This window comes from Nuphar pumila, chromosome 14, assembly GCF_984573655.1.
Source record: "Nuphar pumila chromosome 14, dmNupPumi1.hap1.1, whole genome shotgun sequence".
NCBI classification, from domain to species: Eukaryota; Viridiplantae; Streptophyta; class Magnoliopsida; order Nymphaeales; family Nymphaeaceae; genus Nuphar; species Nuphar pumila.
The window spans coordinates 23,296,983-23,317,184 of NC_143262.1; the positions used below are offsets into that span (position 1 = coordinate 23,296,983).

The window sequence follows — 20,202 nt, forward strand, 5'->3', positions numbered from 1 at the left end:
ATCATGCCATTCACGTAGAGAAGAAGAAAAATAATACTTGCATCAGAAATTTTAACAAACAATGTTATATTAGTGAAACAAGATTGAAATCCAATATCAAACATAACTTGACTAAACCCTTTATACCAAGTTTTTTGTGCTTGTTTAAGACCATAAAGGGCTTTATCCAAACAAAGAGTTTTTCTTTTAGGAATAGTTATACCAAGTGGTGCTTCCATATAAACTTATTTAATCAAGTTCCCATTAAGAAATGCATTATTAACGTCCATCTGATATATAGGTTATCTTTTAACAGGAGCTAGGGCTACTAAGGTTCTAACTATAGTCATCCTAGAAACTGGAGCAAAGGTTTTTTCAAAATCTATGCCATATTCTTGTAAGTATTCCTTGGCAATTAATTTGACTTTGTATTTTTCAAGAGTTCCATCACTCTTGGTTTTCACCTTATAAGTTTCTTTCCTTGAGGAATGCCTTGAATAGTCCAATTATTGGCTCTTTCTAAAGCTTCTAGCTCTACTCTCATGGTTTCTACCCCATTCAGAGTGTTCACTTGTTTGAGCATAGGTCGAGGGTTCTATATATGAATGTATTAATGCAATGTAGGATTGAAACTTAGGTGAAAAAGAGTCATAAGACAATTTTTAGGGGGTTTTGAGACTCTAGATGACCTGCTAGTTTGTATTTTCGAGATTTCAATATCAAATATCTTTCAAGTGCACATGGATGTTTAGAATCCTAGAATATTGTATACAATTTTGGTCCTTACATGATTGATGTAAAACCCTTTAAAAAAAAACGTCGGACATGTGCCGTTGTTAGTCCTTCGTGTCGGACCCGGATCCGAGCCCGACCCGGACCCAGCTTCTCGAAGGATCGAGGGCCTGCATCTTTAAAAGGCGCAAGCTGTCTGGCGAAGGGCAAAAGCCCTCGCCCTTTTCTCTCTCCTCAACGCCTCCCGTCGTCTCCCATCCTCCGAGCAGCCGTCGGCCACCCTCGAGCTCCACCACCACCTTCTCTGTTAAAATGTAATTTCTTTTTTTATTTTTATTTTTATTTTTTTGTATTTTTTAGGAACCAAAAGGGGCTCCAACCATAGAGTCGTTGGGGGGCTCCCAACGACTCCATGGGAGCCCCTTTTTGGGCTCTTCTTTTGAGCCCCTTGGCCTTCCTTTTCCTTTCACTCCCTCTTGTATAAATAGGGGTGAACCCCTTGTATGTATTCATTCTTGAGAGCTCTCTCTCTTTTCAATAAGAAGCTTTTTATATTGTTGCCTTCTTAAAGGCTTGTGTTTGTATTGTCCCTTAGCGGACTTGTGATATTGTCTCTTTTATTCATTGTTGTAAGTGCTTATAAGCACTCTTTATATTTCCGCAATATCTCATTACACTTAAAACCACCAAGCTCTGATACCATGAAAAGAAATGAGAGCCTCCAACAAAGTCAACCAAATCACCAAAGTGGACATACAAAAGAGCCACAAAAGATCTCTCACAAAACCCACAAAAGGGCACACAAAAGAGGCTCACAAAATATAAAAATAATATTTTATTGATGTTCAAAATATGCAAGAAGCATTACAATGAGAGAGGGGGTTCACCCCTATTTATATACAACATGGGAACCACAATAGAGACATTGGAGCTGGTCCAATGGCTCTAAATAGAGTCGTTGGACCAGTTCCAATGTCTCTATTGACTAGTCAACTTTATGTTGACTAGTTCAGAAAGAACTAAAAAGAAAAAGAAAAGAAACTATAGTTACAATATTAACTATATATATACATGTATATAGTACACATATATATACATATGTATATATGTACATAATACATATACATATATTGGTATGCATATATAAATATGCACCATATATATTATATACATCTACAATATATATACGGATATATACAATTTAACAATTAAGAGTTACAAATACCATCATATGGAAAGGATAAAGAAAGTTACATTATGCTAATAATTCAAAACTAAAGAAAGCTAAAGGGTTGAAATGCCATAAGGTCTTATGGTTCTCTCCAGAAGTGTGGTAGTTATTTCAAAAAGAACAAAGCCTTCTCAACAGCAGATGTAGGATGATGACTTTGAATTATTTAAGAAATTTTGTGTTTTTGTGCTAATGAAATGGATAAGCACTTGCACCAGGTACTAAATACAGACATCAAATATGAGTTCTGGTGTAAAGAAAAGCCATATAGAAAAGGGGAGAGAGAGACCAGTCTAGTAACCACAGTCTTTCCACGATCATCACCACTCTCAAAAACAGCTTTGAGCGCTGCAGGAAGGACCTTCCAAAACTCACCAACAAATTCAAATCCTTTACGCCTGCTATTTTGCAGTATGTCATTTGCAAGATACAAAAAAGAAATCCTCTGTTCTTTCTCTGAGCTATTAAACTGCTTTTCCCATGTTTCAACAACCAATTTAGCTTTCTTTCGATGAAAAATACACCAGTGTGACAGTGCTACGTGAACGTTAAGACAACAAGTATAATTAATACCAACAAATAGCCATTTTTTGTAACTTGTTCAACAAACGTTGACAAATTTCAGACAAAGAGTTGTAATTAAAGCATCCTTCTCAAAGCTATTAATGACTTCACCGAGCAACATACTTGACTTACACCAGATAGCATCATAATAAAGGAAAAGTAAGCAACATGTTTTTCGCAAAGTATGACATCAACGGCAGCCACTTAGATTCCTCAGAAAAAAAAAGAAAAAAAATAGCAGCCACTTAAAGAGTAAGGATAAACTCAGGGGAGACAAAATGGCAGAACAATATTGCATCAGAGGTTTATTCATGTGATGGGATTGGATACAGAATAATCTCAGTATATACCATAGATTTACAAGAATTATTAGGTGATGGTAATTTTGTAATTTGAAACATCAAATTGTCTAACAATGAAAAACTAGGCTGTGCTACTTATTGGCATTGATATTTTTTTTCTTTGTTCTTACATAATCTCAAGCAGGATAGAAAGATGGCACTGTTGCAATTGAAGCATTTATGTCATGGACCAACCATAAAGAACTAGGCCGAGCTACTTTACATGCTTTTGATCCTTTCACCACAATTAGGAGTATCTTATGTGATGTAGCACTTCACTTAGCATGCAATCGCATGTCAAGATGACAAGCCATCAACACACACAATAAACATGCCACGACAATTCATGCACACAATAACCTACATGAGGAATGGTCAATACTGTGTCCCTAACTTCATTTATGTTTTTTATGACCTTAATCCATTATTTTGTAGTTGTTTTTTTCTACATTCATTATGTAAAATTTCATTTTTTTGACTTAGATTTATCATGTAATATTTATTAATCATGATGTCTTAGAACTGCTTTTTCAAAAATTTGAATGGTTAAGATTATAATTATATTTATGTTTTATTGCTTTTCATTAAGGATTCTGTCTTTTCACATTATACAAATATGTGGCCATGTCCTCATATCATGCCATGTGTGTCACTGTCATGACCATACTGTCTATGAAACTAAATATAAATAAGGCCATTGTGTTATCTTGCAATCCAAGCCACCAAAGAAACTATACAGCCCATGTAATCTAGATCATGATCCAAAAGATTTGTTAATGCAATGAGAAATGATAAAAAGGGCAACATTGGCAATCAAGTACAAAAAGTAAACCACATAAAATTCAAATTAAACCAAAATCCTATGCAAAGAGTTTGCCTAGGGTAAATGGTATATTCCACTGCCATTTAAGCATCATATACATGGTAATCTAAGCAAAGGATACTTTCAATGCTTTGCTGTGTATTGTTGAGCTTAGAAAGCTTTTCAGCTAATATCTGACTGTCAAATACGTTATTCATCCCAGCTTTTGAGCACTGATCTCATCAAGAAAAAGATATCTGCAAGAGAGAATTAATTAATGCAAGTAACATCCACATAAAACACAAACAAGCTGCTAATTGCAACATTCCTAAGGATTCAAAACTATATGAACAGGACACGAAAATAGGAAGGAAAATTAGCCACTATAAAAAACAAAAGGAAAAAAAACATTGAACAGACTTGAAGCTGAAAATAGTCATAAAGCCTACGAGAACACTCATACAAGTAGCTTTCAAAGGTAGAATCTACTTCCTAAAAGCTAATGAAAGCTCGCCCAAGTGTATGAAGCTAATAATAGGTGAACCTTTACACATTTAGTTTTTAATGGTTATCTTCTTCCAAAAAGCACCACAATATAATGCTTTTAGTTATCGATGTTTTAAGTTAACAAAGAACAACAAGAAGCCTTTCTTTTATGTGTAGTTGCCAGAAGTAATTAGAACCCGTAGGAACCACACTTCCTAGGAAGCATGAAGCAGTATGCTGCTTGCATAGGAATCCTGATTCCTAAATATAGGAATTGTGATTCTTATGTAATAAGAACTCCGATTTCTATGTTTAGGGATCCCAATTCACTTACATCCCCAATTTTCAGGGGTGCTCATTCTACGTTGAGGAAACTAATTCCCTTATACTGAAATCTGATTTCATGTTTGAGAATCCCGATTCCCTCAAGAATCTGATTCTTATGTTCACACATTTTCATATATTGTTTCCTAAATTATTCCCTCATGTTGCTTTCTACTCGCTTCCCACTTCTCAAATCCTCTAAAAACTTGAAAGAACTACTTCCAGATTCGGCTTCTTGTACTACTTGATTCCCATTCCCATCTTAGCAACTATGTTTTCACCTTATTTGCCACCAAACACACGAGTACTAAAATAAGGACAATATTATATTTCATTGTATACAGTAATTTACTTGAGAAAGTCCCTCATTTTGTTCGTTATAAATGAGTCTATTTGATAAACTACAATTGCAGTGCATTCACTGCATACATTCATTTAGAAAACCCAAAGTTTTCACTTCCCATACATGTTTCCTTTACATGTATAGCATGTCGCATAGGTGCGGGGGTATGGGGAGGGTATATATATTTTTAACAGTTTTAAGTTAACACTATGTGCATGTGTGTGCATTTATGTATTTATATATATAATATAGATAAAATTGGACTTGGTTAGGGTTAACTGAATCTACTTTTGGACAGAAATGAACCTCAATGTAGTTGACTTTACCTGACACAAAGGAAGCCCTGTCCAAGTGTCGCACCCACATGGTTGCGGGTGCGACGCCCTATTAGAAGAGTCTGTGTTACATGGTGTATAGCCTTAGTTGTCGAAACATCTTTACAAATGCTATCTCACAAAACTTTAATTTCTAGTTAAATTTGCAAAATAACATTATACATATAACTTGTTGAGATGCAAATACGGAAAAATATAATATAGTAGGTGACTACCAGCATGCTAATGATTCCTCAAGCCAAACATGTATAGAGGACTCACCAGTTCTATAGCCAGCATATTTATACTGGTTATATTTTGGTTAGTCCACTCAAGTGTATGAATGCAAGCACACATGCACCCACATAAGCATGTGTACACGCAGTGTAATATCGTGTATTTTCCCATGATTTTTAAAATCGGTAAATATAATTTTTTAAATTATATATTTATTCAAAATCGATAAAATCAAGAAAAAATAGTTGATTTTATAGGTGACATCAGCTGGGTCTAGGCGTGGCCCAAAGCCCACTGACAAGACCTAGTTGAGCTAATTATAATTTGAGATTTTTTTTGTTTTTAACCGTTAAATTCGAGCAAAATTTAGGTAGAAACGCCGTTAGATCCGCCTTGGAATACTGATCACGTTGGCGACCTGTTTTCCGAAATCGGATTACGGTTAGCTTGAAAATCGTATTTTTCAAAAATGTACTTTTTTGGATTGGATCGGACTAGATTTGCTTCGTTTGATCCAATTTAATATATATCTGGACCCAATCCAGGATCCATATCGACTAGGATCTGGTCTAGGTAGGATCCATGTGGATTTGGATATGAATTTGGATCTTAGATCCAGATCTGGATCCAAAATACACCTATGGCCAATTTAAAACTTTAAAATCAACTTTAAATTTAAATAGGATGAGGTAGAGTTCTACCTGAAACTCTACCCCATAGAGGTCTTCTAGAAGGGGGCAACACCCTTTGGAATATTCTCTAGAATATTAAATGAAATCATTAATAAAATAATTAAATAAGTAATTTAAAAGATAATGTCTAGAAGGTAGAGTAGAGTTCTACATGAAGTAGAACTCTATCTAACTAAGGCTCTCTAGAGGTTACGTCACCCCCATTTAGAAGCTATTAAGAAAATAAAACAAAACAAATTATAAAAAGAGGGTTAGTCTCTCCCTCTCTCTAGAACTAGTGTTCTACTGAGAGAGTGAGATAGAGAAAAAAGAAGAGAAAACCCAAAAACTCGTGTGAGGAGAAAGAGATAAAAAAAAGATAGAAAGAGAGAAAAGAAAAGGAAGAAAGAAAAGAAGGAGAAGAAAAAAAAATAGAAAATAATTTTCTAAGGCATCCATCGAGGTTTTTTTTCGGCCTTTTTCCGAACTTCGATCAAGGTACGGGTTTCTCTCTAAGTTCTTACGGGAAAAAATATGTATAAATCGATTTATGTATAGGTATTAGAGGAAAAAAAAAAAGAAGGAAATCTGATTTTATGTGTGTATATATATACATAATGTAACTCCGCCTGTGTAGTTATACACTGCCGGTCCCAAGCCCGGATAAAGGAGGAGGGTTGCGGTAGGCCTGTGACAGACAGCATAAAAACTTTGTCATATCCTATGAAAATGAACCAATATGAGAATTTCGTTGGGGCGTTCCCTACTGAGCGACGCGCTGTACTCTCTAGGCCCGGAGGCAGTGATAAATGTGCAAGGGTTGCTAGGTCGTCGCCCAGAAGCGACGCGTCACACCGGCGCCCGGGTGTGGTGTCAAATAGGCAAGGGTTCCCTCACTTTGTTGGACGGGTGGGGGTAAAGAAGTTAGTCCAAGACCATAAAATTAGGTTAGCCACTTGGAACATAGGGTCTTTAACTGGTAAGTTGGTAGAGTTAGTAGATGTTATGTGTAGGAGAAAGATTGATATTTTATTTCTTCAAGAGACCAAATGGGTAGGTGAGAAAGCTAAAGTGATAGAACCTTGGGGATATAAGATTTGGTATACAGGAATAAATAGGAATAGGAATGGAGTAGGGATTGTTATGAGTCGTCAGTTTATAGATAATGTAGTTGAGGTCCGTAGGAAGGGTGATAGAATTTTACTTATTAAATTAGTATTAGGTACGGATATTATTAATATTATTAGTGTTTATGCACCTCAAGTAGGTTTAGATGATTCCATTAAGCATCAATTTTGGGAAGATTTAGATGGAGTAGTACAAGAGACATCTTATGGAGAAAAGCTTTTCATCGGCGGTGACCTTAATGGACATGTAGGCATTAGTAGGGAGGGATTTGAGAATATCCATGGAGGCTATGGTATAGGAGAAAGAAATGAAAGTGGAGAAAGGATTTTAGATTTTTGTTTGTCCTATGATATGATCTTAGCAAACACTTGGTTTAGGAAGAGGGAATCTCACCTAGTAACATTTAAAAGTGGGGTTAATACGAGTCAGATAGATTTTTAAGAGAGATAGGGGTTGTTGCATCGATTGTAAGGTTATACCAGGAGAAAGTGTAGCTACACAACATAGAGTCTTAATTTTAGATCTTAGAATTAGACAATGCCGCAAAAGGGATAGACATAGGATAGATCCTAGAATTAAGTGGTGGGCACTGAAAGGAGCTAAACAAGGAATGTTTGTAGAGCAGGTAGTTAAGGAAGTTGATTGGTGTCTCGAGGAGGATTCAGAATCAATGTGGAATAAGATAGCGGGTGGTATGAGAAAAGTAGCTAAGGAGGTATTGGGTGAGTCTAAAGGCGGTGCACCACTAGGTAAGGATACATCATGGTGGAACGAGGATGTCAAATTAGCTATTAAGGTTAAAAGAGAGTGTTATAGAAATCTAAGTAAGAGTCGTGATAATGAGAATTTGGAGAAGTATATGATAGCAAAGAAGGAAGCTAAAAAAGTTGTTCGAAACGCGAGGGCTAAGGTATATAAGGAGGTTTATGACAAGTTGGATACCAAAGAAGGCGAGAAGGATATTTATAGGCTTGCAAAGATGAGAGATAGGAAATCGAAGGATTTGGGTATGGTTAGATGTATCAAAGATGAAACGCAAAGGGTTTTAGTCAAAGATGAGGAGATTAAGGAGAGATGGAAAGATTATTTTGATAAGCTATTTAATGATAGTCATGCTCAAGATCTTGGAGACTTCTCCATTCCTTTTCATGAGATAAATCGTGACTTCATGCGCAAGATTCAAAAGAAAGAAATTGCAGAGGCTTTGAAGAAAATGAAATCAAGAAGGGCAGTTGGCCCAGATGGTATACCTATCGAGGCTTGGAAATGCTTGGGAGAGAAAGGTTTAGAATGGTTGACAAATCTTTTTAACTTGATTTGGCGAACAAATAAGATGCCTAATGAGTGGAGGAAGAGTACTTTGGTGCCTTTATATAAGAATAAGGGTGATATACAAGATTGCACAAACTATCGTGGTATAAAACTCATGAGTCATACTATGAAACTTTGGGAGAGGGTGATTGAGTCTAGGTTGAGGAAGGTTGTCATGATATCGGAGAATCAATTTGGTTTTATGCCTGGAAGATCAACTATGGAAGCTATACATCTTCTTAGACAACTTATTGAAAGATATAGAGAGAGGAACAAAGATTTGCATATGGTTTTTATTGATTTAGAGAAGGCATACGATAGAGTACCTAGGGACGTTCTCTGGTGGACAATGATGAAGAAAGGTGTTTCTCTCAAGTACATTAGTATAATTAAAGATATGTATGAAGGAGTAGTAACCAATGTCCGCACTTGTGGAGGGGTGACAACCAATTTCCCGATAACGGTTGGGTTACATCAAGGATCTGCTTTAAGCCCTTTCCTATTTGCGATAGTGATGGATGAGCTTACGAGATCAATTCAAGAAAATGTACCGTGGTGTATGTTGTTTGCTGATGATATTGTTTTGATTGATGAGTCTAGAGCTGGGGTTAATGCTAAGTTAGAATTATGGAGACAGACATTGGAAGCTAGAAGTTTTAAGTTGAGTAAGAGTAAGACTGAATATATGGAATGTCGGTTTAGTAAGCAACGAAGTAGTGATGGGAGTGTAGTGAAGCTTGGTGAGCAAGATATACCGGTGAATGATTATTTCAAATATTTGGGATCCATCATTCAAAAGTATGGAGAAATTGATGGAGATGTAAATCATAGGATAAAGGTTGGGTGGATGAAATGGAAAAGTGCTACTGGAGTGCTGTGCGATCGTAGAATGCCATTGCGGTTGAAGGGAAAGTTTTATAGGACGACTATTAGACCCGCTTTACTATATGGTACGGAATGTTGGGCTGCCAAGAGACATCATATTCAAAAAATGAGTGTAGCTGAGATGCGGATGCTTAGATGGATGTGTGGAAATACAATAAAAGATAAGATTCGGAACGAAGAGATATGTAAGAAGGTAGGTGTTGCACCCATTGAAAATAAGATGCGAGAGAATCGTTTACGGTGGTTTGGACATATTCGGCGAAGGCCTAATGATGCTCCAGTTAGAAGGTTGGAGAAATGGGAAAATATATTAGTTAAAAGAGGTCGGGGTAGGCCTAGGAAGACTTGGATGGAGATGATAGGAAAGGATATGAATGCTTTGAACCTCACCGAGGACATGGCGTTGGATAGAAATGATTGGAGGAAAAGGATTCATGTGGAAGACCCAAAATGAATTTCTTTTTTGGTTCATATCGCTGACCCCAATTGTTTTGGGATGAAGGCGTAATTGTTGTTGTATATATATACATAATGTCAAATATATATATATATATATATATATATATATGTATATATATATGCAGATTTATCCTTTTTATGGATGGCAATTTCCCCTTCTGCATCAAAAATTTTAAAATATACATATCGATCATTGATTCATGCATCTAAATATGTATAGGCATATACATATTCAGATTTGACAATTTTTCATCCAAAAATAGGCATGTCGATTATCTGTTTCATCGCTTATGCATAGCAAAAAATACATATGATGCATATAATCAGATTTAGTAATTTTTATTGTTCATGCCATTGAATATATTTGTGAATACATGTTCAGATTTTTGGTCATGCAAAGAGGTTGAAGTATTTCGGTGTATTGATTTTATTAGATTTGCATCTAAAGGCATGCATAAAGTTTTGGATTTGACGAGCTTGATATTCATATATAAGAATATATGTTGTCAATTCTTTTAGGGCCATACATGCCGAATATATATATATATATATATATAAGCCTTGTCGACCTTCTTGATCATACCGTCCATGTATGATTTATTTTTTTTAGCATGTTTCTGAAAATATTATATGGTTCAAATTTTGTTTTGTTCATGCATATATATGGATGTGTGTGTATGTGTGTTTAAATCTGTCGTGTTTACAGATGCAGATCTGGACAAATCTGCCAATTTTCATATTAACAGATCTGGTTCAGATCTGCCGATTTTCATATAATGACAGATCTGGTTCAGATCTGTTGTGTTTACACATGTAGATCTGGTCAGATCCGCCGAGTTCTCATACTCACAGATCTGGTCTAGATCTGCCGAGTACAGGTTTAATTGATTCTTTTTGTTTGATTCAGATATGTCTAGCCACATGCTCATGCATCTGAATGCGATGTTTTGAATTATATTAGCTGGATCATACGCTCATGCATCTGAGTAGTTATTTTGATTCAAATTCTGAAATGATAGTATTCTTGCATCGAGATACGTATGAGTTTCAAACTACCGAGTATCATACTCATGTATATGGAGCTAGTATGTTTTGCAAGCTGGTATATGCATTCTTTATGGTCTGGCCGACCCATGTACATGGTTTCGATCATGTACATGGATCAGCCAGATCTTGGCCAACCCATGTAGTACATGGATCAGCCCCAGTTGTTGGCTTGATAGAAATTTTTGCATAGTTGTTTTAGTACATGAGTTTGATGTATTCTTTCTGAGATGATACATAAACATGATTTTGATTTGATCGGCTTGCCGTTGTGCATATCATATGCATGAATCTGAAATTTATTCGATGTTTGCATAAATGCATGTTTTGTTGTTTATGCATGAAATTGATTATGATAATGTGTTCTGCGAGCATTGATTGGCATGCGTATATGCTTGGCTTAATGTGCATTCATTTTATATGTTTTGAATGTGCTTTGTGAATATGTTCGAAAACCTTGAGTGTTGCATGTTCACTGAAATTTTGCAAAGATGCATAAATTATTTTTGAGATATGTTAGTGGTCAGATGCGAACCACTGCGGGCCGTGTAGGCCAGGAGCATGTGTTGCTCCAATTGTTATTGATTTTATTTATACATTGCAAAAATTTATTCATAGAAATTTAACAGTTTTCCAAATTAATCGCAATGTTAAATTGTGAGGGTCAGGATCCGAAATTGTTTTTGCATGTTGATTTGTAAAACGATTCTTATGTAAAGAACTTGAAAATTTATTTGAAATAGTAAAAGAGACCAAACAATTAATTAATCTCTTCCTTGATGTCCCTTCCACAGTGTGGGAATCTTGGATGGCGGTCTTGGGGAACCGTGAGGATACTAAAACTCTGTGTGCGATTGTACCATTGAACCCGATATGGTGGTTCACCTCCCAGCTACGATTTTAGTAAGATTCAGTTATTTTGCCTAGAGGTGATGCTGACTCAGTTGTAGTTATTGGTATACCAAGAAAGTGGTGTCAATGGATGATTTTTTTAATGTCCTGGCATTAGATGTTGATTTCTAATGTTTCGATAGATGGTGTTGATTTCTGTTATCGGTCGAGGAACAAGTGTGGAACCCAGTAATAAAATATAAATGATGTATTAAGGTACAATTGAGAACTTAATTTGGACTTCGAGAATTTGTACCCATTTTGAGTATCCGTGGGTTTAAGAAAAATTGAAAATTAAATTTGTATGCATCTAATAAGGACATGCATGCAAAAGCAACTTTGATAAATAACTTAATAAATTATTATGCATGTGCATTGAATCATGCATCTTTACTGTTCAACATTAACTCATGCATTTATGCATATTTGGCTTTACATAATATTTGATTTTACATGATATTTTGTTTAAATGCTTGAATGGTAAGTTGATTGTGGTAAATTATTCTTTGTGATATTCCTCTGAAATTTATGCATGAATCTGTTTATGCTATTTCCTTTATTGTTTGAATTTTTAGAGAAATTCGTACAAAAAACTTCGGTTCTTACCCGTTTTCTTAAAACTGTTTTACAAGCACGGATGCTCAGTGATGTCCTGACTAGCTAGCTAGAGACTACGAGCCTTGTGACTGGTTTCTGAGTTCTGACAGGATGACTCTTATGACATGAACGATTTTGATGTTCTAGACTATTTGACTTTTAATTTAAATTAATAAAGTTTGATTTATTCTTCTGTTGATTCAATGCACGCTATAGTTTGTGGTTTGGTATATTAAATTTGTGATGCCCTGGATACTTGGGTGTGTTTCCGTAATTGTTTAAAAAAGAAAAAAAATCTATTATTTTTACGAGAGTCAGTTGGGGTCGTTACACGCAAGCATGCATGCCCATCAGATATATGATACCACCCAGAGATGTTTAAACGTGAAATAATCGTCTTCTCAATATTGTTGTATCCCATTAAGGAGACGGCAGACTTGTCCCATCGTTTCTTCAATTGATAGGATTTTAATTCGGAAAGCATTTTAATAAATTAATATTTGGTAACTTTAAAAGCTTAAATGGAAAAGTGAAGTGAGGATAGTGTTGTAATGAAATGGTGGTCTACAACAAATGCACAAATAACTCACAAACAAGTGTCTATTGGAGACACTACAAGCATGACCCTTGAAAGGGTATAAAAGGAAGAACACTTGAAAAATAAATAATACTTTATTCATGAACAAAATGCTTAAGAAGCATGGTACTATACATTGAAGGGGTTCACCCCTATATATACAAAAAAGTGGAAGAGAGAGGAGAGCTTATTTTGAGCTCTCCAAAAGAGACATTGGATTCCAACGTCTCTTAATATAGCTGTTGGACTACAGTCCAACAGCATTTATTATTATAGCTGTTGGACTATAGTCCAACAGCATTTATTATAGCTGTTGGACTACAGTCCAACAGCTATTTGCACAGTCAAGTTCCAACAGGAACTTGACTGGATCAAATATCTAGTTTCTATTAAACTAGATGCTAAAAAAGAAAATAAAGAAAAATAGAAAAATAAAATAATAAAAGAAAATATAATAATATTAAATAATATATATATTACAATTTACATTTTAACACTCCCCCTCAAACTTACGGTACAATGAGCGAAAGTTTGTCTAAGAGAAAGTGAAATCTGGGAGCAGCGAGAGGCTTGGTGAAGAAGTCTGCTAATTGATATTCTGATGTAACATATGGCAGATCAATGGTTCCATGTAAGTATTCCTCTCTGACATAGTGACAGTCCATCTCAATGTGTTTAGTACGCTCATGGAATGTCCGGTTGCTTGCAATGTAGATCGCACTTTTGTTGTCACAACACATCTTTGAAGCTTGCGTTGCTTTAGCTCCCATATCCGCTAGCAATCGTCTGAGCCAAACAACCTCCATAGTGGTGGTTGTCATGGCTCTGTATTCAGCTTCGGTAGAGGAAAGAGAGACTTTTTGCTGCTTCTTGCACCTCCACAAAATTAAGGTTTCACCTAGAAACACACAAAAACCAGTAGTTGAGTGTCTATTATTGGGATCACCTCCCCCGTCAGCATCAGTATATGCAATTAAATTTAATGAAGATGAAGCAGACAAGAAGAGTCCTCGTGAAAGAGAGGATTTTAAGTATCTAATAATACGCAAAATCGCTCCCATGTGCACGGAGGTGGGAGCATGCTGAAACTGACTGACTGTATGAACCGCATGAGTTATATCTGGCCTAGTAATGAAAAGATAAGAAAGAGCTCCAACAAGTTGTCTATAAGGAGTAGGATCATCAAGAAGTTCTCCATCATCAATTTTTATTTTAACATTGACAACTTCTGGAGTGTCTACTTTCTTATCATCTGTAATGCCAGACCTGAAAACGATATCAAGAGCAAATTTAGATTGAGATATCAAATACCCCCGAAGGGAATAAGCAACTTCAATGCCTAAAAAATATCTTAATAAACCTAAGTCAGTCATTTCAAAGTGAGTTTTAAGAAGAGATTTGATATTTGCAACTCCCTGTTTGTCGCCTCCAGTGATGATCATATCGTCCACATAGAGAAGAAGAATAATGATGCCTGTATCAGATTTCTTAACAAACAAAGCAGTGTCAGTTAAACAAGGTTGAAAACCATTATCAAGCATAACATGACTAAATCGGTCATACCAGGCTTTTGGAGCCTGTTTAAGACCATAAAGAGATTTTTCTAGACGAAGAGCTTTACCCTTAGGGATACTAATACCAGGTGGGGCTTCCATGTATACTTTTTCAACGAGATTCCCATTCAGGAAAGCATTTTTGACATCTAATTGAAAGATAGGTCATGTTCTAATAGAGGCCAAGGCTATTAAAGTTCTAACAGTGGTCATACGGGCCACAGGAGCAAATGTTTCTTCATAATCGATGCCATACTCTTGGGCATATCCTTTTGCTACTAAACGGGCCTTATATCTTTCCAGGGTCCCATCACTTTTGGTTTTGACTTTGTATACCCACCTACAACCTATAGGTTTCTTACCCGGAGGAATATCTTGTATCATCCAAGTATTGGCCTTTTCTAGTGCATCCAATTCTATTTTCATGGCTTCTATCCATTCTATATGATTTTTTGCTTGAGAATAGGATGATGGTTCAACATATGATTGTATTAATGCAATGGCGGCCCTATACGTGGGTGAAAAAGATTCATAAGACACAAATTTTTCTAGAGGTTTAGAGATTCTAGACATTCTTCTAGGTGAGACTTCAGAGTATTTTTGTAATGCACATGGAAGATTTTGCTCTCTACGTCTTGAATATTGTAGACTAACATCCCTATGGATTTGCTCTTCATTATCACCATTTTCAACAACAATAGGACTTTGATCATTGTCAAGGTCACATCCAACATCACATTCATTGGATTTTGAAGTTGGATCAATTAAAAACGAGTATTCAGTGACATCCTTGGATTTTTCAAATTCAAAGAAGCTTTCTTTTTCCAAAAAAGATACATTTCTTGACACATATAATTTGTCATTTTGAAAATCGAAACACCTGTAGCCTTTTTTATTATCAGCATATCCTAAAAAGGCACATGGGATTGCACGAGGAGAGAGTTTGTCATTTCTGTTGGTGAAAACAAAACATTTGCATCCAAAGACTCTTAATCTAGAATAATCTGGAGTTAAATTAACAAGTTTTTCTATTGGAGTTGTATTCTTTAATGAGGAAGATGGTATCCTATTAATGAGGTAGGTGGCAGTTAGGATCGCTTCAGCCCAAAAACTTTTTGGAACTTGATTTGCAATTAGCAATGTCCTAGTAGTTTCCATAATGTGCCGATGTTTGCGTTCGGCTAGGCCATTCTGTTGTGGAGTGTGTGGACATGATCTTTGATGTGTAATACCATGTAAATTGAGAGTCTTTGAATTCGTTGGACATAAATTCTCCCCCTGAATCAGTGCGAAAAACAGAAATATCATTTTGAAACTTATTTTTAACCATTTTATGAAATATTTGGAAGTTAGCAAAGACATCAGATTTATGTTTAAGAAAATAAATCCAAGTATGTCTAGAAAAGTCATCAACAAAAATGACATAATATGTATAACCACCTTTGGAAATAACTGGTGCGGGGCCCCAAACATCCGAATCTATTAACTCAAGTGGTCGTGAGGAAACAAAAGTTCTACTAAGAAATGGTAACCTTTTCATTTTGCCAAGAATGCAGTCTTTACAAGAAAAATTTTCAGAATTATAAAATTTTTCCAAACTTGGAAAATATTGAATTTTAGACATATGAGGATGGCCAAGCCTTTTGTGCCATAAATCCAATTCTAATTTCTGAATATTATAACAAAATGCATTCTTGGGTAATTCCAAAAAGTCCATGTAATAAAGTCCTCCTTCTCTATGGCCTTCCTCAATCAGCTTCCCTGACTGGCGATCCTGTACCCAACAACCATGAGAAGAGAAGGAGATATTACATCCATAATCAGATATTTGCGAGACAGATAAGAGATTCAAATTAAGTTTAGGGATATATCTAACTTCTGGGATAAAAAATCTTTTGGATTTTTGAAGATTTTCAAAACATCTTATTCCTTTTACTTCAAGAGATGTGCCATCAGCTGTAAAAACCTTTGACACACTTGAGTTATTTTTAAGACATTCGGATAGACTATTAACATTTTGGGTCATATGAAAAGAAGCACCAGAATCTAAAAGCCAAGTAAAGTTACCTGGACCGGAGAAAGATGCAATTGCCGCTCCAGTTGAGGCTTCGGTTGAGGAGGATACCCCTTTGAGAAGAGGTTGAAGGATTTCCATCAGTTGAGCCATAGACACAGGTGCATCTTGATCTTTTGACTCAGATTCAACAGATGCAACTCTTTTTTCTTCTCTTCTTTTTAACTTTGGACATTGAGGCCTATAGTGCCCCGGTTCATGACAATGATGACAAATAACTTTTCTTTTATCAAAGTCGCCGTTTTGCCTTCCAAAATGAGGCGGCTTGTAAGTACGAGTATGATTCCTCGGTCTAGATACAGCTAAAACGGAGTCATCATCAACTTTTGGAGTACTTTTTCTAAGTCTATTTTCCTCCATAGTGAGCTCTTCTATAGTATCAACAATACAAGGAATTTTTCCACGATGTAAAAGGACCGATTTGGTGGATTCAAACTTCGGCCTTAGACCATTCACAAATTGATAGAAATGTTCCATATCGAGTTGCTTTTGGCGAAGCTCGATGTCTTCGGCACAATGCCATTTGGGCTCAAGAAGAGCCAACTCTTCTCAAAGTTCGGACAACTCATTATAATATTCTCGAATAGTTTTATCTTTTTGAGTCATTGTCCGAACTTTATCTTTTAAATTGCATACATGTGCAATATCTTTAAGGGAATACATGTTTTTGAGGTATTCCCAAGCCTTATCGGCATGCACAAACTTAGCTAGACTAGAGCATTTTTTAATGTCTATGCTATTGATGAGCCATGACATAATTTTTGCATGCCCTATCCTCCATTCTTTCCATTTCTTTTCATAAGTGGCTAATGCCTTACTCTTCTCTTCTTCCGTTAGAAGAACCTCTTTATCACCCTCTTTCTTGGTAAGAGATAGTTTAGGTTCCAAATCGGAACCATCCACTATACCCCATAAACGTTTTCCCCAAATGTGGTGCTTCATAATCGAAGCCCACATTATATAGTTAGTATCATTTAGCTTCATAGGAATGATGGTGATATTATCATTGTCATCCATCTTTTACAAGGGTAAGAGAGAAATAAATAGGAGGAGAGAGAGAGAAAAATAAAAAGAAAAGAAAAAGAGTAGACAAAGGAATAAGAGAGGATACAAAACCAAAATTTTTTGTAGCACAAGTTCGCCTTTCTTCAAACAAATCTTCTTGAGCCAAGAACAAGGTGATGAAACACCTTTTGTAAATGTGGCACGGAAATCGAGGCAGAAGCACTTCAAGATCTAAGGATTTTGTAGCTCTGATACCATGTAATGAAATGGTGGTCTTCAACAAATGCACAAATAACTCACAAACAAGTGTCTATTGGAGACACTACAAGCATGACCCTTGAAAGGGTATAAAAGGAAGAACACTTGAAAAATAAATAATACTTTATTCATGAACAAAATGCTTAAGAAGCATGGTACTATACATTGAAGGGGTTCACCCCTATATATACAAAAAAGTGGAAGAGATAGGAGAGCTCATTTTGAGCTCTCCAAAAGAGACATTGGATTCCAACGTCTCTTAATATAGCTGTTGGACTAGAGTCCAACAACATTTATTATTATAGCTGTTGGACTATAGTTCAACAACATTTATTATAGTTGTTGGACTACAGTCCAACAGCTATTTGCACAGTCAAGTTCCAACAGGAACTTGACTGGATCAAATATCTAGTTTCTATTGAACTAGATGCTAAAAAAGAAAATAAAGAAAAATAGAAAAATAAAATAATAAAAGAAAATATAATAATATTAAATAATATATATTACAGTTTACATTTTAACAAGTGTTAGGATGCCGATGACACAGGGTTGTTAGCTTAGTATGGTAATTCAGGATTTACTTGTGGTTAGTCTATTATGGTAGTGAAGATAGGGAATTATAGTAATGATCGAATCATTATTATTAACAATTATTTCCTTATTAGTAGGAATTCTATCTAAATGCCTTGCAGATGTTGCACGGGAATTATGAATGAAAAGAATTGCAAGTTACTCAGCACCGGAGTCTCTATAACGACCCCAATTCATACCCCTTGAAAAAAAATGTGATTTTTTTTTTAAGAGTTGCGGAAATCTTCTCATAGACCTCCTTATAGTTCCAATTTCAGTTGGATAACCACACACCACAAACAAACTTACATTTATCATCCGTAATCAAACAATCAAACTCTTTATTTAATGAATCAATAACAGTTTCATACTCAAGTCAAGAGTGAAGTAACAATTGCAGAAAAATAAAAAGAACTAAAAGAAACAAAAAGTAGAGTTACTTTGTCCATAAGTGAAGCTTTGAAGCAAGTGTGGCCCTCGTATACTCTTAGAAATTAGTTGACTTCACTAATCATTTGCGGCTGCGAAAAACCATAGAAGTAGGGTGTCAGGACCGAAATCCTGAGCACAGGTACTTCCAATGAAACAAGTGAGCTAAAGAATACAGATAAGATTTCATGCAATAATTTAGAGAAATGCAATGATGACAATTATATAATTCAATTTAAGCATTCATGCAACAAGGAACAATTTCTAAGCATGAATAATCATTTAAGCAATAACAGAGATCACAATTTTAAGTACGCAAAACATTAGAGATTAAACATCATGCATCCACCAACACGTAACAATTAAGAGAACAAATAACATATGCATGTTCTAATAAATAGCAGGAATATGCATGATTTATATGCAATGCATGTACATTTCATTATCTTTCATTAAAGTTTCTCTTTTTCCATATGTATGCCCTATTAAATGCATACAATTTAAGTTCATCTTTTCAATTATTGTTGTCTGCGGATACAACAAACGGGTAAAATCCCTGCGGTCAAGTTAGGTTTTCAGGGTAGCTTAACACACAATTTGTATTTTATTACTGGGTTCCAAAAGCATTTTTTACGTCAAGTTGATAAATAGGCCATTTTTTGGTTGATGCGACAGCTATTAAGGTTCTAACACTTGTCATACGAGCTACACGGGGGCGAATGTTTCTTCGTAATCAATACCATATTCTTGGGAGTATCCCTTAGCAACCAATCTTGCTTTATATCGTTCCAACGAGCCATCGCTTTTAGTTTTAACTTTGAAGACCCAACGACAACCAATAGGTTTTTTGTGTGAGGGTAGATCAACTACTTCCCAAGTATTGGCCTTTTTTAAAGCATTTAGTTCAACTTGCATTGCTTCAACCCAATGAGGTATAGATTTAGCTTGATTATAGTGGGTTGGTTCAAAATAAGAGTGTAGAGTTATCAAACATGCCCGATAGTTGGGAGTTAAAGAGTCATAGGAGACAAACCTATTTGGGGGTATTGATATTCTAGAAGAATGCCTAACTTGTGGTTCCTCAATGGATTCGGAAATTTGAGAGTATTTTTCGAGGGCACTAATAGGTTTTTCTTGATTTCTTCTTGAGTAAACATTTATATTGGCATTGCTATCATGAACATTTGTATTTGAATTATTATCATTTGAGAGTGTTATGTCAAGAGGGGATACCTCGTGAGTGTCATCTATGTTTTCAAGAGAATCTTCTTGTATGTCATCAATAAGATCATATAAGAATACATAATCAATTTCATTTGTCTCTTCTATTTTATCAAAACCGTTTTCTTCTTCGAGAAATGTTACATCTTTTGAAACATATAGTTTATCATTCTTAA

At 35.5% G+C, this 20,202-nt stretch overlaps 1 protein-coding gene across 6 annotated transcripts in view; it reads right to left on the reverse strand.

The window, feature by feature from the left end:
- Window positions 1-20,202, reverse strand: part of LOC149816628 (uncharacterized) — a 110,008-nt gene that overhangs the window by 29,575 nt on the left and 60,231 nt on the right. For 4 of the 6 annotated variants that reach the window (XM_089986792.1, XM_089986790.1, XM_089986794.1 and 1 more), the window contains exons 2-3: window positions 3,792-3,906; window positions 2,232-2,479 (exon numbers count right to left, since the gene is read on the reverse strand). In XM_089986792.1, the coding sequence (XP_089842918.1) occupies window positions 2,232-2,479; window positions 3,792-3,867 (324 nt within the window). In that variant the 5' untranslated portion in view covers window positions 3,868-3,906. Of the gene's footprint in view, window positions 1-2,231; window positions 2,480-3,791; window positions 5,485-20,202 lie in introns of those variants that run through there. The other 2 variants (XM_089986789.1, XM_089986793.1) reach the window with 2 other exon arrangements.